The sequence below is a fragment of the Priapulus caudatus genome, unplaced genomic scaffold (genome assembly GCF_000485595.1).
Source record: "Priapulus caudatus unplaced genomic scaffold, Priapulus_caudatus-5.0.1 Scaffold735, whole genome shotgun sequence".
Classification (NCBI taxonomy): domain Eukaryota; kingdom Metazoa; phylum Priapulida; class Priapulimorpha; order Priapulimorphida; family Priapulidae; genus Priapulus; species Priapulus caudatus.
In genome coordinates, this window is record NW_014577796.1 from 30,195 (window position 1) to 48,740 (window position 18,546).

The following is an 18,546-nucleotide window of genomic DNA, read 5'->3' on the forward strand; positions in this document are numbered from 1 at the left end:
TAGTGCTTGCGGCTGCATCTCGTACGCGCACATGCAACCCTGTGCGTTCCCCGCGCGCAAGGGGGATTTCCTTTCATGGGGAACGCACTAATATTCACACTCAAGCTCATGCACGCACGCGCGCCGACACGCGCACGCATGCACGCACACACCGCGTGCGTGCACACACACATATACACTCGCACGACATCAAGAACAGAATCACTGCAAAAAGGGGGGGCGGCTCGCGCGTGCGCCCCCCCCCCCCGCGTCGTCTATTTACAAGCGATAATAAGTGATGAGTGCATACTCTACACGAGTGCGTATTACCTCGGCTCGAAAACAACAAACACAGCTTAAAAAACATCACATCTCGAAAATATATATATATATATGTATGTATGTATATATATCCGTCGAGGGTGCGGCGGTGACCGACGGCACGTGCAGAGGTGACGAAGCCTGGTGCATATGGCCTCCAGGGATTCGAGAACTCTGCATGACCCCGCGGTGACCCCGCGTGTGCGGACACTCGACACACACTGTCTACATTTTCACCTAAAACGTAAGCAATTCATAAGAAACAAATTGTGCTAACAGACAGGTCACCAGCACGCACGCACGCGCGTGCGTGGGACTGATAGCAGATAATTCATACAACAATACGACCTTAATAATCGACTTCTCACGAACGCTGCTGCTGATGATGCTAACAATGCATAAGTGCACTCATGCTCTCTCCGCTCACTCACACGCGCTCACTCACACGCACACACGCACACTCACACGCACGCACACGCACACGCACACTCACACACGCTCGCTCACTCACACGCACGCACAGGCACACGCACACTCACACACGCTCACTCGCACGCACGCACGCACAGGCACACGCACGCACACACACCCACACACTCGGGCAGCTGCCACTTTTTACAGTGCACAAGATTCTCAATTCTATACTTTAAGTACGAGTAAGGTTATAAGAACACGTAACAAAAACACGTTTATACGTGATATACAAGCTTGCCACATACGCTGTACTATAAGTAAGCTACAGGGCAGTAAAGCCTATCGCTGATCTCGCTCTCTCTCTCTCTCTCTCGCTTTCTAAAGGCTTCAGCAAGCGGAAAGTCGGGTGCCGGGAAGGGGGGGGAGGTCGGGAGAAGGAAGGGGGGGGGGAGGTCGGGAGAAGGAAGGGGGGAGGTCGGGAGAAGGAAGGGGGGAGGTCGGGAGAAGGAAGGGGGGAGGTCGGGAGAAGGAAGGGGGGAGGTCGGGAGAAGGAAGGGGGGAGGTCGGGAGAAGGAAGGGTGGTCCTGTATTTCCAGAAACACGTGAACGCACGCACGCACGCACGCACGCACGCACGCACGCACACGCATGCACACACGGAGGAGGTCGCAGTCTGAACATTGTGAACGAGACCTCCTGGGCACACCTATCACAACCTTAATCACCCTTAATTACTAACACCTCTCTCGCGCACGCCGCTCAGCCGCCGTCGATATTCAGGGATCCCCTGCCTGCAAACAGGGACACCTCGCCAATGAAATGGCTGCAACACACACTCGCACGAGGCCCAGGTTGAAACGTGGCGACGTGGTGTGCGATACACACACACTAGGTGCATTCTATACCAGCACTAGGTATACAACAAACCACTGCTAGTAGTTATACGATATACCAACGCTAGGTACCTGTCGTACCAATGCTAGATACGCAATACACAAGTGCTAGGTATAAAATATATCAGGGTAAATTATATAACATACCAATGCAAGGTATACAATATAACAGGGTTAGATATAGGATATACCAGTGCTAAGACAGACCAGTGCCATGTGTACGGCATACTAGTGCTAGGTATGTGATCGACCAGTGCTACGGTCAATACACCTGTGGTAGGTCTTAGGTTATCCTATTGTGTACAATTTTCCAGTGCTACGTATTTGATATGCTGGGGGGGGGGCTGCCTTCGTCCACATTCATTTTACTCGACGCAAACAACAGAATGTCGAACAAACTCGCACTAAACACAGGAGAGTGACGAGAAGAAGAGTGACCTCTGAGTGACCTCTAGCCTACGACTTCTGACCTCTAGAACATGCGGCCTGCGCTCGTGCGCACGCGGGGCGAGAGACGACACGTCTCGCTCCGATCACGCGCGCGACACCCGCTCGTCGCCCGACCGAAAACAAGCGAACGTGCGCGCGCTTCGACGGACCTCCCCGCCGGGAACGTCGACGAAGCAACTCGCCTTTCCCGCCCGGCCTCTCGAGCGGGAACGCTCCCGGATCCGGATCGTCTTCTCGGATCGATTCCCGGAGGATCGACTGCTGCTCTGTGGATAACCTAGCACTGTCTCGCGACCGCGCGCGGGCGAGAGGCGAGGCGGTGGTGGGGGCGACGACGACGACGACGATGGCGGCGACAGCGGTGGCGACACCTCGTGGCGTGGGAGCTCAGCTTTTCGTCGGATGGGTGGCGTCGGTGGTTGCCGTGGCGCCGCCTCCGCTCGCGTTCTGCACCGACGACGGCGATGGCTTCGGCCTCTTCTGGATCTCCAAGTCGTTCAGCTTTTTCCACAGTTCCTCTCGGTCCTTCTCTCGCTTCCTCTCTCTGAAGGGAAGAGGACGAAATGATATGTATATCAGTCTTCACAAAAAACTTTTTGAGCCACTTGCCTGCGGACAAGTATTCTGTAAATTGCACAAGCCCGAATGACATTCTAGTTGCCCATATATCTTGCAGGAATTTTTATGAAATATCGAGTAAACAAGTGTACACCAGACAACTTCAAGACGCCATTCGTCGCAGCGTGCGCGCGGTGACTTACTTCTGTCTCTCGGCCTTGTAGTTGGACGTCAGCTCGTCAAACAGCTTGCTGTTCATCTCCATGAACGTCTTGAGCACATTGTAGACAAGCGCCACGATCGTCTGGTTCCAGTGCTCCTGCAAGACGTTCAGCTTTACTCGCAACGCTCTGCGCAAACAGCGCCCATCTAGCATCGCGGGGACGTGATAAACTAGTTTGATACATGCATTAAAGTGGATAAACCTCACAACAAAAAGCCTACATACACCTACTGTGAGCATACTTGCAGTATGCAAACATCACGAAATGTTCTTATTGAGCTAGAAATGTGCTCCAAACATTGGGATTTTCAAAACGCGTCCGACGCGGTTTCGGCGAGTAGATACACATAAGTTGTTTTGGAGTGATGAGCCAACAGTAGGCCTACACTAGCGCAAATAGTTCCTGAACGAAAACTATGTATTTGTTTCCTGATTGCATATGTAATGTAGATAACATATGATCTAAAGTATAACATGTGTTACAGAAAAGAACTGTTAATACAACACAATGTTCGCTCGGCTGTGTACCGGATGTGTAACACTGTAAACATCCTGTGGTGCTACTTTCGTAAAATGAGTACTTTCGTTTAGATTTTATGAAGAAATGTTGTGAAAGTAGCAATACAAATAAGTTGTAGTGAATTTTTACAACATCATGGACGAGCTCACAGTAGGTATATATCTATGCATTTTGCTGCGAGAACAGGCCTTTTTAAGCCAGCTAACACGGGAATGCACACGCAACGCAATGCAACACATTTTATATTTACATATATATAAGTTATTCCTTCCCATGTATAATCATTCAGTCGTGCATACTACAAAGGTTTTCTGTGCGTGCGAGTGTAATCAATCGCATCTACACGATTGCGTGCGTGCGATAACTAGTTACCTTTGATATCCAGTACAGTGCAGGGAACATGATTGGCAGAATCACATTAGAGTTCTCTTCTAACAAACTCATGATGTACTCGTTATTCCAAAAGTACAGCGATCGCTCCGCCACCTGGTGAGAACAATTCGAACATTTTCACATCACACACAGCAGCCCTCGCTCTGGGAAGAACGAATTCTAGATGGTAGGTTTTAGAACGGGGGATTCGGTTACGGATCGAGAGTGAGGCTGGGATGTTTAATGCAGTATTAGGCTAGCATCAAATGATCACTTTAACTGGAAAGGATCATCTGTGAGTAACTACACCATTGGGTAGAATTCAGCCTTTTCCACGGGCATGAGGTGGCAACACTGATAAAAAAGATAAACCCTGCAGAAGGAGTGTGAGACCTCTTTTTTAAATTTTCCAACTGGCAGCAGCAGCAATGCATTACAATTACATTAGTCTGCCTTAATGCAACTACTAATTCATTCATTCATTTATTCATTCATTCATTCATTCATTTATTCATTCATTCATTCATGCATGCATTCATTCAGTATTGCTCTACCGTATTCTTTTTTTTACAGTTATGTCCATTTTTTCTCATTTCCTTTTTCGGTATAGATTTTTCCATTTTGTTTCTGTATGCGTGAAGGCATCGGGAAGAAAAGGTAAAGAAATCCCGAACAGACGTTAACGCTAACCGTGGGAAACTGCGAACAGCTGCGCTCAAAGCACCCACCACCTGTTAATTACGCTCGTTAGATGCGCTCGTAGCATCAACGGATGCGGTTACCCGGCAACCGAGGCCATTCATCTGTCATCGAGCGTCGTCGTGGCAACTACTCCAGCTGGCGGCATCGCGCGCGCATTATGCGGCGATCGCTCGAGCGCCTCTCTGATGTCTCACCAGAGTGCGCTGCACGTGCCGTAATCGCTACTCTTCAGCTGGCTACGTGCGCGCGGTAAAAACGAGCGAGAAAACTTCAGATGAAAAACTACTAACAAACAGTAAAAACATCTGTTGGTGTTCCTGCTGGTGATATCTCATGACCTCATCATTGGATTGCGCACTCTCACACTCATGCTCACACACTAACGAACCTCAACACATACAGGGGTAGAAATTAACTTTTGAACAAGGGAGTCCAACGGACTCCCTGCCCCCCAAAAAGAGGGAGTCCGCGACGAAATGAGGGAGTCTGCAGTCTGAAGTTCAAAACTAAAGATATTAACAATAACGCATGTGCTTATTTTGAAGATTCATGCGGTTGCATGTCTGCCAGATTTTCTTTGGACATTGCTGAAAAAAACGGTAATTTCGCCTGGGAATAATAAGGAGGCCATGCTCTGGAACGAACTAGTTAGTATAGCAGACTTTTCAGGGAGTCACACGTACTCCTGCATATGTCAAATCAGGGAGTACGACAGTAAATCAGGGAGTATTTGACTCCGGACTTGCGTTAATTTCGCACCCTGCGTACATCAGAGGCATTCGCCCTTTTTTGCCCCCAACATAAATGGTCCGAGTTTCATATTCTATTAACCACCTGAAATAAATACTAATACCTACAATAATCTCATCATTGGATCACGCACTCGCTATTTTGTGTGCACACTCATGCCCATACACTACACTAACTAACCTCAACACGTACATTAGAGGCATTAGCCCTTTTTTGCCCCCCCCCCACACACACACATAAATGAGTTATTATATAGATGCACGAGTTTCATATTCTATTAACCACTTGAAAAAATACTACCTATCGGCTAGGTAGGTAATTTCTGGTGATGAATATATTTCGTGTTATTGGCACTTTGGATGCCAACCCTGCGACGAGAACCTTAAGTAGATGACCCCGTCACCTAGCTGGTCCTAGCACACGAGCTCATCATATATTCATACGATGCTGCTGGCAACTCTGACACGTCATCAGCATTGCATAGGTTATGTCACGACGTCATAGTAACTCGGGTTCAATCAACAGTCAAAACCTCCCTATAGACCTACATATCGCTACAGATATATATTAATGTACACCTATCATTACAATGTACAGCAATCACTACTAATATATATATCAATATACACTGATCACTATAATATCCTAATGTACACTGATCACCATAATATTCTAACGTACACCGATTGCAAACGATAGATTATTATACAATGATCACTATGATATTGTAATATATACACCGGTTGCTATGACAACCTAATATACACCGATCGCTATATGCTCATCTCATTTTCTCTCGTCAGACTCTGATTGTCTCAACATCGCACGCAAGCTGAACAGCGAACGAGCGAAGCGGCACGATGCACGAAGGCGCACGTTAACGTAATCGCACGCATGAATCTTTCATCACGCGATGAATATTCAACGCAGATCTCGTTCGCGATGTTCGCCCGATCATCCGAGCGAAATGGGCCGCTGCGCGTCCCAGCTCCGGCGTGCCACGCAGCGAGGAATAATTAAATATATTAATTAAAGTATTATAAGTAATTACCTGGAAGTGCGGACTCGACACGCACTTGGCTATCTGCTTGAAGAGCACCTCCTGCACCTTGGCAAACTGACTCGGCTCGATGACGTCGAGTATCTCTTCGATCTCTCCCAGGTACATCACCTGTAACAGGTAACACATATAAGATATTATCAGGTACATCACCTGTAACAGGTAACACATATAAGATATTATCAGGTACATCACCTGTAACAGGTAACACATATAAGATATTATCAGATACCTGAGCACCTTGTAACAGGTTAACTATATGAAATAGATATATAGAATACATAATGTAACGGTAACCATATAAGATTTTTCAGGATACATCCGTAACAGTAACGCTTATAGATATATCAGGTTCTCACTGTAACGGGCCCACATTATAATATATTAATAGGTACATCACCTGTTAACAGGTAAACATATAAGAATTATAGGATACATACTGTACAGTAAAGCATATAAGATGATATCAGGTACTCACTGTAACAGGTAACGACATAAGATATTAATCAGATACATCACTGAAAGGTGCAAACACTTTGATGTGAAATTAACACCTGCTTAGTTAATGCCGGGTGACAGGGCTCATTTCGTACTTATAGTAGATGAGATTTTTGGATGTCACTGCGAATATTTGCTATGTTTTGGTACTTTCTATAGAGTGATCGACTAGTCCGCTGCCACTATTGTCAATTGTTTCGGTATCTTATATACCGATGACGGCTATCGGTGCGCATCTATTTCGATGGTTACGGTATCGGATCGTATGTAGACCCGTAAACTAGGACGTATTCCTGCGCAGCCTTGCGAGAAAGGGTACCTTTCCGCCCACCTCGGTTTCGGTCTTCTATAGCCTGTCGACGACATAGTCGTGTACTAGTAGATAACAGTACACTATGGCCAAGATACTAGTGCATAATTAGTTATGTTGATATGTGTGAGCAGTTACTGTTGGAAAAAAAAAAAAGAACTACTGGCTAGTCGCTCTCGGTTCTTGGTAGCGTTGCGTACTGTTTGTCGGGTAAGTCTGTGCTCGTCTACATATGACGAACTAGTCCACTGCATAGACAAGCCTAAGATAGGTTGAGAGGGTCCGGGTTAGATTGATATGTGCATAGACGTGGAATTGCCAAGAGTCGAGGCACTGAGGTGGACGTGAAGTCAGTTGAGAGAACGGTAGTGCGGGTTAGTACGTGTTAGAGTGGACTTCAAATATGTGGAGACACGAGGGCTGTGAGTCGAGACATTGAGGATGTGAAGAGCCGAGCGACGTTTGATGCATTGGCAGCAGCGACTGATGTTCCGGTACTTCTATAGAGACGGTGATGAGATGGATATTTAATATTCAGATGAAATTTAATGATAGCCCGAGAGGAGCGAAGCATAGAGGACGTAGTATCCGGCATGCTAGGTCCTGGACTGAGCTCCCATAGGTTCATTATTTAGTGTATGCGGGCTGAGATTGTTGTGCGTTGCTAGCATCTAGAACAATACTGTTAGGAGACTCATTGAATACCTTTTAAGTTGTTAAAAGGAACAAGAGAACTAAACGAAGGAATAGGGGCTGGAAATAGGGCAAGTTTTTTTATTAAGTGTATAGACTATAATGATATTTTCTGTCCACCCGTCGCTTTGGCTGTTTTTACTTATCATAAGCTGCGTGCTTTACAAATTTGAATAAAAAAAACAAATGCGATCTGGTAACAATCACGGTGCTATAGTCATGCCAGTACCAATGCAGCCAAGAGTCACACATGTTAAACCGGCCTCAGGCCAGGCTGTCGTTAGGTGAGGAATGCTTACGTCCAAACTTGTCTGCCCGCCTCTACTGCAGCCTGTGACGAGGATTGTCCTCTTTTCTGGCCGCAAATAACAGATAGACTGTATAGGGTACGTGTTGAGCCGGTAAACTGCTACAATCTACAAGCTCTACAGTCGGTGCTGTTAGAGGATGATACTAATTTAAATTGTTTACATTGTCTACCCCCTCGCAAATTTTCCTCAGTTTTAGAAGTGGTTCCGGAAAGTCGGACCGCCTGGGACTTTCAATCGCGATTTCGCCGGATTGCCGCGAAGATCTCATCCTGTATATGACGCGTGGGGTAGTCACTGCACAACTATTATGCAACTGTTCCGGTACTTCTTAGACCGTGGAGTCGGTTGGTCTGGCCGCGTCAATCTTGATTTGTGGTCAACTTTGTTCGGGTGTATTCCTATTAGAACGTGGAACGCCTAGTCTGCTGGCAACTATTTGCAACTGTGGTCGCGGTAGAGCTTTGTATAGGACGTGAACGAACTATATCGCACTGCAGAACTATTTGCCAACCTGTTCCGGTACTTCTTATATGCTGTCGTTGAGGCTAGTCGCTGCGAGAGTCCTCATTTTGCGACGGTATCGGTTTTCTTCGTGATTAGGTACCTTATGGACGACTAGTTCTCACATGGCACCTAGTACTTGCTACGGTGGATGTCGTGTAACTGCCGGGTCTTTATGATTGACCGTGAGAGAGCTGAAGTCGACTAAGCACAACTATTTACGCAACTGGCCCTGTGGCCGGTCAGACTCGCTCGTCCTTATATGCCCGTAGGCTAGTCGGATGTGCAGACTATTTGCGAGCGCGTTCGGTACTTTCATAGACCGGAGGCCTTTTCGACGGCTTAGTTCCGGTCTGGGCACTACTTTGCGACTGTTTCCGGTACTTCTGATGAGATCGGGTGGACGATAGTCACGGTGCATACAGGATGATATACGACCATGAAGCCGAACGTAATCGCAGTGCACGACGCAAGCCGCGACAACACCGCCAAGTTTTTCTCTCTTGTTACCGGAATGCGCTAAACGCCGGAGATGGCTAGCGTGGGAGGTTGTCCGACGCGGCTACGGCTCCAGGTAAGTTGTCAGACTTCCGTATTACTCATTACGTCAGCGAGAGAATTAGTTTTCCGGGTGGGGGGTGGGGGCAGCGGAACGGGAGGTGGTCGGGAGGTTCGCTGCTTTGGGCGTGTTGCGGGGGTGGCATGTGCGCGCTATAGGATGGTAGCCACTCGTGGGTGCGAGCATGCCGCGCAGCAAACACCACTCGACCGAGCGTTGTCAGACGCAAGAAACAACAATAGTGCCGCACGAGTCTGCGATCGCGGCACGTACAGCGTCGTTTCTACGCTTCTCTGTCCGAACAGAGATGAAGGAACACTAGGAGGGGAATAGGGGGGTCACAGAACTGCGAAAAATGATCAACTTTACTGCATGCATACTGACATTGCGACTATTCGACAGTTTTGGTGGGCCATTAGATTATTAGCTTGTGTCGGTGCATTCTTATGCATATTATCGCTTTCTCGCTAAGGAGTAAGGGTGTGTATAACAATGCTGATTCGCACGCTCGGCCGTTGGTCCGTGTCTTCGTTTTAAGGCCCTGCCTGATTAACGTGGGGCGTGCCTTGGGGGGTTTATATCTTGTGAGGTGGTTGAGTTTGACTGTTGTTGCCCGCCGTTCTGCGGGCTACGGTCAATGCGCGGTTACGTTGCAGGGGTGTATTACTAATTATCGCGCGTGGCAGGGTGACGGTATTCTGATAAAGTTTCGACACAACATTGACGCCCGAGCACGACCGCTGGATAGAACAACGGACGTTGCGCAGCACCTGCCTAGAAGACATAATATCACAGTTTAAGTGACGCGACGCTAATGAGCCGCAGCAGTAAGCAGGTGTCCTGTACCCAGAGATGATCAATAGCGATTGACCGAACGCCGACTGATTGTTGAACTAGCACTATTATCCTCCTTTCTGATCTGGGCGAGTGCTTGGCTCAGTGAGCGCGAGGCGGGTCTGAGAGAAATAGGGCTCGAGAGTGGCATCTGCTAATCTCAGGACTGTAGCTACCAGTTAGCAGCTGAAACAGAAGCAGAAGGTAAGTAACTCGAGGAGAATTAAATCAGGAATTACAAGGTTCGACGCGCATGAACAAGACGGCGACGGAAAGATAGAATTCCTCGCATAAACTCAATTAACCAGGGATTAATTTCATCGATTTGATAGCCAGCCAAGGGTCATGTCTGGGGGACGTCCGGCTAATCTGACGCTTCTGCTGCAAGAACATGCATCTGCTGCCAGGGTTTCAGGCGCGGAGTTGAAGCAAGTACATGAATTAGGAACTGCCCACAAGTATGAGCATCAGTTACCATTATACATAATCATCATCATGATTCATCTCAACGCTATGACCAGTATATCGAACACCCATTGGAGTGGCAGCGCATGCGAGGTGGGTCGCGTACCTGATGGGTGATGACAGCGAGCGTCATGCGTGTGAAGGAGAAGGATATTCACGAGAAACTGAGTGTGCTCATGTTGTATTTTCGAGACCTCGACAAGCCAATGTTATTATGTCTGATTATGAGATTAATGTTGAGAGGCTATTACGATGAAGTTAAGATGATGTTCAGATGTATTCGTGTTTGTTTTGGATGACTTGATGCCCAACGACGACTTAGGGCTACATGTTTAGAATGCTTTTCAGAGTGACTACACCTCAAGAGTACCGAGTTAAGACTGTCATATCACTTTTGATTGATCTTAAAAACACAATGTATATTAGTGTATATATTTGAGTATAATTTCTATAGACCTTAGCAGATTCTATTATGTGTGTGGATATTAAATTATTCATACATTCAGTTAGAGCTTATGGACACGAGTCTTGAGATCAATAGTATACGACTTTCATTTTTCCATGACTTTGCTTTGGGGTGGTGGAGAGGACTAAGGGGTGTTGAACGGGGGTGTAGTGATACCGCGAATATCCGCAATTTCAGGTTGGCTCGAACTCCCGAGTTGATTATAGCATGTTCACATGATGTACCAGATGCAGTATGTCGCGGCAACGCACGTCCCATCTGCTCCGTGGCAGACGAATAGCTCTCAGTTTTCCGTACTAATAGGATTCGTAGCGGTCTAGAAGTTTCAAGCAGTCGACTACAGGCTTCCCGTTGAATGACGCTCCGTCTCGTATATAACGCATGCGCAGAGAAGAATTGTGAGGATCTATTGATGTATGGATCGGTAAGCTTTGAAGCCACGAGCAGTGTTTTTCCAAGCAATTCGCGTAGAGTTACTGTGCTAGTGTACGGTCATGGGCCTTCACGTAATAACGCGCGGCACGCGGCACACCAGCCTAGACGGACGCACGGCACGCGGGGCAGCAGAGGACTCCACAGCGCCACCCATGGCACTATACACACGACGCACTGCAACAGCAAGGCAGGTACGCATGCCGGACACACACAGCGCTGCGCCACAACCGCAACAGGCGCGAATGGAGCGCAGCTACAGGTACCCATTGTGCGCGCAGCCCAGGCGCAAACGTACACGCAAGCTAGACGCACCGCGGATGACGCACGCACTCAGGTGATCTGTGGCACGCAGAAGCACACACGAGGTTCGACTTAGAAAAAGATTACACCTACACCACGGTGTAGACGAGACGCACACTCGCGCGACTTCGGGTAAGCGCATCGTTGGATGCACGGGCATCTAACGAGTATCCAGGTGTGTGCTTTTGCGCGCTGTCGAGTTTCCCCGTTGTTAAGGTTCAGCCATTCAGAGCGCATTACTCAATACACACATCATCACACATCCTACTATCACGATACGCACGAGTGCGTCTGTCAGTGATTACACGAAAGCAAAAATATCAGCAAGCAAGCATCAAAATAACAGCTAAACAACGGAAGATGAGAAAAAAATGGACATAAATGTAAATAAAGAACTACACGGTAGAGCATTACTAATGAAGCATTGCATGAATAATGAATGAATAAAGGAATATTAGAATGTATAATGATGAACGTGTGAATTACAGCTAGTCTGCAGCTGAGAAGACAAATGTAATGAAGCTTTCTGCGCGTGCATTGGAAATCACTCGACACAAACCACGGTACTGCAACCTCTTCTGCAGGCACATTGCTACATCACTTTTTCATCATCAAGTGGACATCATGCACCGACTCATGCGCCGTGGCAACACCAAGAGCGCGAAGTACGCGCGACACGTGTAGGTGATGAAACGCTAGCTCCTCTCAGTTAAGGAGCAATTGTTATGATAGGCACGCAGTCTGACCGTCTACCGATCGCGCTGGCTGAGCGACGCACCCGCCGTCCGTCCACACGCACTACACGGCACTCCGCACGTCAGCGATCTCGCAACCCGAGAGATACACACTAAGTACATGTCGAAAACACTAATGGTGTCCACGACATTGAGTTTCCCAACAGTCCGCTCGCGCTCAGGGACACCGGCTAGAACAGAGCACGGGCCGCGGGCAGTCGCGCTGTACGATGTCTGAATCGAGACCGAACAGCTACGCATGTAAAGGACTTAATTGACTTCTGCCAATAATGTTCTGTACTGGTCGGTACAAGTGATATGAGACGCACTCGGTGAGATTGCGATGATTACCGCCCGACTAGACTTTGTAGAGCCAACTGAATGATGATAATGGGAAGAGATAATATATATCGTAATTAAAGTGTTCATGCGCTGAGTGTGCTCCGTGTATGATTAATCGTTCTCGCGACCAAATGCTATATGTCATCATATGTGCTATCGCAGCTACGTTGAGCGCGCCATGGATGTTGGAAAACACGTCACGACCCGAGTGCACACACACACCATCATAATAAAGGTTTATGAGACCGACGACATGTATGTGAACACGTATCGGACACCAGTAGGTAATACTGTAACATACATGATGCAAGTATCCTAGACAAAAGCATCGGAGATGCTTGTATGTTGGAGAATAGCATATATAAGACCCTGATACGTGCAAGTTGTAGACAATACACACAAAAGACACTAGTAAGCAAGACACCAGCACTCAAGTAACTAGCTAGTAGTGTTACGTTAAAACATTACCCCTACCTTAAAAAAATATTGTTGATGTGCTTGCGTGTGTATGCCCTGAGACCAAGGAACTTTCCGTAGATTCTGTGCAACACGGTTTTGAGAAAATCTCGCTCTCTTGGGTCTTCACTGTCAAACAGCTCCAACAACTGGAAGTGCAAATTAGGTTGTAGGGGATTTGATTATATTCCTGTATGGACCGTTGGATTTCATGAAATTATTTGCATGCATTTTTGCCTTTGAACATTACCAGTGTACAAAATTGCATCTTCAAGCTCACAATCATATAAACATGAAATGAAAGCTCATAAAAATGTTCACTATTTGAGATTGGTCTATTATATGACTCTATTATATTATTGGCCTATTATATGACTATTATATTATTGGTCTATTATATGACTCTATTATATTATTGGTCTATTATATGACTATTATATTATTGGTCTATTATATGACTTTATTATATTATTGGTCTATTATATGACTAATATATTATATGACTATTATATTATTGGTCTATTATATTACTATTATATTATTGGTCTATTATATGACTATTATATTATTGGTCTATTATATGACTATTATATTATTGGTCTAATATATGACTATTATATTATTGGTCTATTATATTACTATTATATTATTGGTCTATTATATGACTATTATATTATTGGTCTATTATATCACTCTATTATATTATTTGTCTATTATATGACTATTATATTATTGGTCTATTATAGTACTATTATATTATTGGTCTATTATATCACTCTATTATATTATTTGTCTATTATATGACTATTATATTATTGGTCGATTATATGACTATTATATTATTGGTCTATTATATCACTCTATTATATTATTTGTCTATTATATACTATTATATTATTGGTCTATTATATGACTATTATATTATTGGTCTATTATATCACTGTATTATATTATTTGTCTATTATATGACTATTATATTATTGGTCTATTATATCACTCTATTATATTATTTGTCTATTATATGACTATTATATTATTGGTCTATTATATGACTATTATATTATTGGTCTATTATATGACTATTATATTATTGGTCTATTATATGACTATTATATTATTGGTCTATTATATGACTATTATATTATTTGTCTATTATATTACTATTATATTATTGGTCTATTATATTACTATTATATTATTGGTCTATTATATGACCCTATTACGTGGAAATACACGTGACGTATCCATCTGATTACATGATTTCCTATAATATTAGTAACATTTGGTTTCCTTCGAGGTGAAAGACTGATGTAGAAATCCCAGCTGAAATAACGTGGATCGACTTATCGAAACCACGAGGGATTCGTTTGTCAGAGACACCACTACCTAACGACTGCGGTGTCTTGTAACTCGCAGAATGTGCCGGTGCTTTGCAGAACAGTAGATTTGCAGTACATTTCCCTGACACCGCAGTGATTCATCGTTCAACTCACCCAGCAGTAGTGACGGTGAACAAATATGCAATCGTCTCTGTGACTCTATCTCGATTGCTTTTATAGAAAATTCTAAGAACGGCAATTTCCAGCTTTATATGGGCACTGAGCTACACTCACTCTAGCTCCCAGACCTTATAAATCAGACTTAGACTTATATACTTAGGCACACTCTAGCTGTTAGTATGTCCCTGAACAAAATTTGCAATGTAGTGTCTCCCAATATCTAGTTCTAGTCTATCCTCAGTCTTGAGACACGAGTACGAGTAAGATTTAATTAGTTACTTGTCACCTAATTAATTAATTAATTAATTGTCACCTGAAGAACAAACTTTTGATCAATGTATTTTTTGCCTATGCTGGGCTGGAAGTCTGGCGATTCCAGGAAACGTAACAAGAACTCATAAGAAATCTGTGAAAAAACAACAACAGAGATCTTCGATGAAATCAATATCATGTAATTGATGAGCATTGAAACAATGGCGACTTCCTTTCAGCTTGACACAACTACAAGACAAATTCAAGATTGCGTCATTATTCCTCTTTGACATATTAATTAAAAGATGATAGAATGCCTTTGCGAATGCATGACCATTCCTCATTAACATGCTAACACAGAGAAGATGATTGACCTCTTGATCATCTCGCATTCTCGCCCAATCCTCACACACAATAGAAACTCAAACATGGTGGCCTGTCTTTGCAATTACGCTCCCGATTCTCTCTTAAACATCGACTCAAACATGGCAACACGTCATGTCCTCACGATTACACACACCCAATTCCCCCTCGATCGCTGACTCAAACATGGCGGCATGCCTTTGCAATCACGTATGCGATCCTTCCTTGAACACCGACTCAAACATGGTGGCACACCTTTGCAATCGCGTACTCGATCCCCCTCGATCCCTGACTCAAACATGGCAGCACGCCTTTGCAATCATGTACACGATCCTTCTTTGAACACTGACTCAAACATGGCGGCACGCGCGCTACCTGTAGGTGTGGCCAGGAAGCCTCTAACGTTGGATCGTCCTCCTCTGGGTCAAACTCTGGATTTTCGCTTGGTGGGAGAGTGCGAAATAAGTTGCTCGAGACCTGCAACGAGACGCCAGAGATAACCAATAAGACGTCGCCGAGGAGAGAACATAAATTTTCATTCAAATTCATAAAAAAGAGGGAGGGAATGCGACAAAATGGTGACTAGCTGAAATTCCAAACAGTGCAGGCAAAAATAACGCACGACACAAAGCGAAGCACGTTCCCCTGTGATGCAGCAAATTATCAGTTTGGTATCTGCTGACATTACTACGCAATTTGATTTTAATATACTAAAATCAGTTTTACATCCAACCCTGGTCCCATATCAATCACACTCCCTATCAATTACAATCTTACATTATTCAATATAATTATATAATTATTCAAAAGTTTTTCTTTGCATTTTCAGCTATGCACAGCAGAATGGTACTTTACACTTATGGTGTATTTATTTAATATTTAACCGTTCTGTTGCTGTGAGACGGCCATGTAGAAGAGTCCGCGCCAATTTATTGTGTCTGTACCTAACATGTTTTACCGTCGTAAAGTTTTTACTTATTTACTTATTAATGGTAACACGAACACTTGCTAAATGGGAAGACAGGGAGTAGTTGAGGCAGTAAAAACAGAGAGCATTCGACTGAGAGACACATTAATTCCCACGTCTGCATCACTGCATTACATGTGCATGCCCACAACACTGTACGTAGACCAGCTTGTCACACTGCAACTCGCCTAACTTCATTCATATCATGATGACATGTGTGCCCGCGAAACCAACAAACGAGGAATAATCAATAGATAAAAGTGTAGAGACTGAAAATCACACGCACGTAGGCACACGCAAGGCTTTTTAGTGGGACTGGCATGAATGAATGAGTGGCTGCAAAATAGCGATGTACCTCAATGAAAAGGATATTCGACAAAGATAAGAATGCGGCGGGAGTAATCAGAACCATTCGCGCTGTTGTGCGATGCACGAATGGTTGATCCACGCAAGTTTCCCCCATACCTGGTGTTCCAGGCATCTATTTCTAATATGTTACAAAAATGCACACTGGACTCTGCCCCCTAACTATGTACATTGCCATTCGACTGTATTCTGAACCTCATCTCGATAAAACCCACCGCCGCTAGCAGGTGGACACATCTTAGAAATGCTGCAAATACACCCAACTAGCGCACAATACTGGTCAAACACTACGAGATATCCATACTCGATTAGTAGATAAAAGCAGTGAAAAAGCAGAAAGTTTTCCACGTTTTGAGACTCAACTGCAAAAGTAAATAGAGGGAGAGAGAGAGAGAGAGACTAGTCCACTGCACAACTATTTGCAACTGTTCCGGTACTTCTATAGACCGTGACGGCTAGTCCGCTGCACAACTATTTGCGACTGTTCCGGTACTTCTATAGACCGTGACGGCTAGTCCGCTGCGCAACTATTTGCGACGGTTCCGGTACTTCTATAGACCGTGGCGACTAGTCCGCTGCATAACTATTCACACATGAAGCCCCGAAAACTAATCGCAGTCGACCACCAACAGCCGCACAAACCCGTCAAGTTTCTCTCTTGTTACGGAAGCGCTAAACGCCGGAGATGCACGCTGATTGTCACCACTCGGCTACGCTCAACAGTAATTGCAGACTTCCGTTAATTACTCAAGTAAACGTCAGCGAGAGCAATTAGATTCTTCCGGGGTGGGGGTGGTGGGGGGAGCACGGATTCGCCGGTTCGCGTTTCGCGCGATTCCCGTGAGAATGTGCCGCTCTAATCTCACCATCTCACGACTGCGCGCACGCACACACATCGCTGCTGCCTCACGAGCAAGAAACAAACAATAGTGCAGCCACCGAGTCCGACGTGCACCTCCCAGCAGTCGTTCTACGCTCTCCCCGAACCACAATGAAGGAAACCACAGGAGGGGAGGGGGGCACAAACTGCGAAAATGCACAATTTCTGCATCCTACTACTGCACTATTCAAAGTTTGTGCCATAAAATTAGCTTTGTTGCATCTAGCATCGCATTTCACTAGACGTAATGTGTATAACAAGGATCGCACGACCCCAGCTCGACACCAACATGACCCCAGCACGACCCCTGCATGACCCCAACGGGACACCAGCACGACCCCAGCCCGACCCCAGCCTGACCCCAGCTCAAAGCAGCCTGACCCCCAGCATGATACAGCATGACCCCAGCCCGACCTGTGTGCAGCACATACCTCCTTCTGACTGCAGGTTCTTGGCCAGTACCTGAGGAGGCCTCTGAGAACTGGCTCAGTGAGAGTAGCATCCTTCTCAAGGAACTGTACTACACAGTAGGCCAGCTGCAACAGAACAGAACAGATCAATAACTGAGAAGAATTAACTCAGGAATTACACGGCAGCAGAACAACAACGGCGACGGAAGCAGAATTCCCAGCAAAAACTCAATTAAAAACAATTAAAATTCATCGATGACACCGCAGTCGCTAACAACCTTCTGCTGCCACCGACAACAGCACCGCTGCCAACGCGCCTATCAACACGCCTGCAATTACGACTCCCAACAATATCATCACTACCACCACCATCATCATCATCATCATCATCATCATCACCATCACCATCATCATCACCACCAGCAGCAGCAGCGAGGTGGGTCGCGTACCTGTGCGTGATACAACGCGAGCGTCTTCGGCGTGTGCAAGGGTAGCAGGATCTTCACGAGAAACTGCTTGTGCTCCTGCTTGATCGGCAGCGCAAAGCCATTTATTATGCTGAAAGATATAGTTGAGAGAGTTACGATGAGTTTAGATGATGTTCAGATGTCATTCGTTCGACATCCAAACGACATTCAGTCCATGTTCAAAATATCAAAATAA

The 18,546-nt window shown here is 45.4% G+C and overlaps 1 protein-coding gene across 1 annotated transcript in view; it reads right to left on the reverse strand.

The window, feature by feature from the left end:
- Positions 1-1,238: 1,238 nt before the first annotated feature.
- The window catches only part of LOC106813175 (serine/threonine-protein phosphatase 2A 56 kDa regulatory subunit alpha isoform-like), a 35,698-nt gene continuing 18,390 nt past the window's right edge, over positions 1,239-18,546 (reverse strand). The window contains exons 6-13 of the mRNA XM_014817243.1: positions 15,636-15,737; positions 14,959-15,051; positions 13,165-13,295; positions 6,683-6,719; positions 6,234-6,353; positions 3,731-3,844; positions 2,819-2,934; positions 1,239-2,601 (exon numbers count right to left, since the gene is read on the reverse strand). Coding sequence (XP_014672729.1) covers positions 2,445-2,601; positions 2,819-2,934; positions 3,731-3,844; positions 6,234-6,353; positions 6,683-6,719; positions 13,165-13,295; positions 14,959-15,051; positions 15,636-15,737 — 870 coding nt within the window. The 3' untranslated portion in view covers positions 1,239-2,444. The remainder of the gene's footprint in view (positions 2,602-2,818; positions 2,935-3,730; positions 3,845-6,233; positions 6,354-6,682; positions 6,720-13,164; positions 13,296-14,958; positions 15,052-15,635; positions 15,738-18,546) is intronic.